Source organism: Cephus cinctus, unplaced genomic scaffold (genome assembly GCF_000341935.2).
Source record: "Cephus cinctus unplaced genomic scaffold, Ccin1 Ccin1_scaffold0129, whole genome shotgun sequence".
Classification (NCBI taxonomy): domain Eukaryota; kingdom Metazoa; phylum Arthropoda; class Insecta; order Hymenoptera; family Cephidae; genus Cephus; species Cephus cinctus.
Window position 1 is genome coordinate 676,816 of NW_014332862.1, and position 3,922 is coordinate 680,737.

Genomic DNA, 3,922 nt, shown 5'->3' on the forward strand with positions numbered 1-3,922 from the left:
CCCCCCCTTTTTATCAGGGATAAAACGAAAACGTGCATCCCTTTGATTCCCCGCGAACGATGATTACCAGAGTATTCGTTTTCGGATAAAAGTACCGTTCAGAAATAACGTGTACATCGTGATAGGCCCCCTACCGCACTATAATAACTGTATGACTATAATTTTACACTATATTATAGGAACAATGTACGTAAAAATTTGTAGATCAATGTGAATTGGAAACGCAGCCTAAAACGGTGTCAATAATATTATGTTAGGTTAGGTTTTATAATTTACGGATAAAGAGACAGAGTGAACGGGGAGGAGGATTGTAAAAAAAAAAGTGTAAATTCCTAAAGGCGTACTTATAGTCGCGTCGTGTGGTGTACACTCGGGTGGGACTGTAGAAATAATAAAAGTATAAAATATTTGAAAATTGCGTCACGACCTATCATGTCAAAATGACGTAACCGCAAAGGACGGAAGTTACGCTCAACGTGAACGCACCCTTCGTACATACCGGTGTTCCCTCATGGCGCCCATTCGAAATCGTCCCTCCGCCGCGCCCCCTCTGTGACTCGTTGGCTGATTGCAATTTTACACAAATCCGCTAACTCGATTAATCCCTGCGTCACGCTCTCGCGAATCGATCGGAATCATTGGCTGTAATCCCGAAATGTAATTTTCCTGGCTGGTTGTAATCCCGCAGTGGGTAAAATCTGCGCGTTATTCCGCGAGCGGAAGTCAAATCTTCACGCGCGGCGATTCCCATAGGTAGATGCGCGCGCGTGGGTCGACCGGTGACAATGACCTTTCGAATGATCTCGTTACGGACGAAATTATCTGAGATAAAATTATGAGATACTCATCCCTTCTGTTTGCCTGATTTTCATATGCCGCTCCCCGGATCGTGCCCGACGCCCGCAGTCAAACCGCTCACTGTGAATATAAACACACCGGCTGACAAGGGTGGTCTGCTCGCTGACAAACGGTACAACGTGACCTGCGAGACGACCGGTTCGCAGCCTCCGGCAGTGATCACCTGGTACAAGGGAAAGAGACAACTGAAGCACGTGCAGGTAAGAAATTTTGAAATTTTTTCCTCGATTCGCATCTTCTCCCCCTCTCCCCCCCTCCCGCGCCAACTGAACCTGCAGTCGTCGCAGCGGCTGATGCCGAACGCCAAAGTCGAATACAGTGCAGAGCCTGAAATCCGGCCTGAGTCTTCCTCGGACTTGAGTCTTCCTCGGACTTCCGCCTCGTAGGAGGGAAGCGAGAAGAATCGAGCGACTCGAATCGATGGGGACGAAAGGACTCTGGACTCGCTTTCGCTGTAACGGCAGAACTTCCAGGACTCGAAGGGAGTTCAGGACTAAAAAATAAGTCCCTGGCTTGAGGCAGCCTGGCTTCGTCGGTTTTCTTTAAATCCGAAGATCTAGTTTTGCTCGTTGGAGAGGGGCAGCTTATCGTCGACGTTGCTGCTTGACGCTGGCCCGGGGGTCGCGGGGTCGGACTGATGGTTTTCATAAGAACGGTATCTCGGGCTGGTACCGAAGGCAGGTTGGCTCGACTCTCCGGCGCAATAGGGGTTCAAGTGAGTGCAATTGAATTAAGTAAACAACACCTGTCCACTGCAGATATATTTTCATTGGCGGTACGCTAATTGCCAATTAAACAATACAAATTAAATACGATTTCCCGTAAATCCCCCGCGTCCAACCTCGAATATCTCGTCCTTAGCCAAAACTAACCCATACAAAATTCATCCCCCGACTATAACGTCTGTACAGTGGTCCGCGCTATATCTGCTATCCGATTAATATGCAATTTCCCTCTATATTTAATTGCGCCATATTGTTGGGCAAAGCGAGCGTTCATTAGCGAGCGATTGGACAACGAGCACCCCTCACCGCTCAGCATCCCAATCGTCCCTGAATCCTCGACTATCTTGTTTACCTTTTTTCTTTCCTTTCCATCTGCATCACCTCCTTTCGTATATTTTCGCTCCTCCCAATTTCATCTCTCCTCGACCAAGCGAAACAAGTGCCCGCTCGGTGTTCAATTTCAATATTTCTGTCTGGGCGCCCATCGGCTCGACCTTCGTCGCGACTCTGAGAATCCAATTAAGAAAAAATAGCTAAAAACGTTTAGCGAATCGCAGGGTTGAAGATTGAAAATTTTCCATCCAGACACAACCCCCCTAGGAATATTCAATGTTCCCGACGATAATGTATGTACCCCAACAGCGCATTAGCGATGGCATCCACTGGGACACATACCGCTGTTACTTAAGCAATGGGTCTAAACGTTATTTACCACGATGTTGTTATGTAAATCGCTAAGTTTTCGTTGCCATCGAATTTCACTGCCTAACCTAACCTAACTCCACCAGTAATATCAATTTTTGTATCCACCTCGTATACGAGTAAATAATCAGCCCCCTAGGCATTCTCTCATTATCTCAATGACAACAGTCATATCAGCACGTGCTCTACGATATCTTTTGGTAACGACCCAAGGTCACTGTTGACACTCCGCAACGTGCTAAGAATCACAGCTGACTGAAACAAGGCCGAATGCGTTACAGTGCACGCTTCTTTGAATTCGCGAAGCCCTCGAGACTGTTGTCAGAAACCGCAATGGGTAAAGCAACGGCTGGTGTAGTTCGGTCTGAATGCCCATAGTTAGGGTTCTCTGAGTAGGGCTTGTGGGATGGCTGAAACAGGGAAGGCAGAGAGAGAAACAGAGAGAGAGAGAGAGAGAGAGGGGGGGGCACAGTGGAGAGACTGTGGTACGAGAGCCTCCAGGAGGGGGAGTTACCCGCATTATCGATAATCCAGAATCATAGCTGTAACTTCTCCGTACGGGGCTACGTAGCTTAGAGACGCCTGGGCGTCCTTGTTGTCGCTGGTCCCAGCCTTTGGAGTCGCTGCCAATGGAGAATCTGCCGTGGGAAGCGTAATTAATTTCGAGCAGTTCATTACCGGTCCGACCGCAATGCCGACAGTGGGCTCTGGTAGTTCTGTTACGTGTGTGCCGGCTGAGTTTGTGTATTACGTAAGCCTGGAAGAGACGGACAAAGTTAAGACGGTGTTTGCAGAGATTGTTAGTAGAGAGTGGAGTAACGTGAAGCATAGAAAATACATTGGGGGTTCAGGGTGCGTAATTAGATATAGAATTGAACGATGAAGGGTTCTGGATTGTTTTTAAAATGATATACAAGAATAGATGGGGGGGAGAAGTGGGTGACCTTAAGACATATAGCGTGAAAATTGTAACGGGCACCTGCGGGTTCAAAGTTCAAGAAGCATTGAAAACGCGGATACGTGCCGAGACTCCGCGAGGCTCCCGAGCTCGTAAGATCCTCTCATGTGGCCTAGCCTATCCTTGAGAAACGCGAAATACTGCTTGTTCCGGGGTTGGCATCACTGCCGGGGGTTGTTAAATACCGTTGGTGCACGAGTCGCCTAAGAAGGGCGTGTTGGAATATAGGGGTGAAGATAGGGCATGTAGTTATGGGGGATAGCATGGATGTTTGTAGGATAAGTAAACGAAGATGAGGGTTAGGATAGTGGGACGTAGGGTTTAGATAAATTCAGTGAGGGGAGGTGAAATGTGGGGGGGGGGCGAGCGAGGGTTAAGGAGTGTAAGAAAAGGGGGGTAGTAGGTGCGCGGCAGCTCTTTAACATTCTTCGTGGAGCCCTTCTAACTATGAGATAATAAAATATTACCAGGCATGGGAAGGATCCTTGAAGCATCCAGAGGTTGGCGGTACTGCCGGTATAAGGCGGTCTCTCTCGCACCCCTTACCGAATCTACCCCTAGATAGGAGATTCTCAGCCGGGCGAGGACAGATATTAACATAAGCAGATCCTCTAGCCGAAGGATCACGTAGAGCACTTCTACCGCATTACCATCCTGATTATCCTATAGCCATGCGACC

General features: G+C 48.2%; 1 protein-coding gene across 3 annotated transcripts in view; it reads left to right on the top strand.

The window, feature by feature from the left end:
• Positions 1-3,922, top strand: part of LOC107262974 (nephrin) — a 217,882-nt gene that overhangs the window by 177,501 nt on the left and 36,459 nt on the right. For all 3 annotated transcript variants that reach the window (XM_015729734.2, XM_015729735.2, XM_015729736.2), the window contains one exon: positions 907-1,058. In XM_015729734.2, coding sequence (XP_015585220.1) covers positions 907-1,058 — 152 coding nt within the window. The remainder of the gene's footprint in view (positions 1-906; positions 1,059-3,922) is intronic.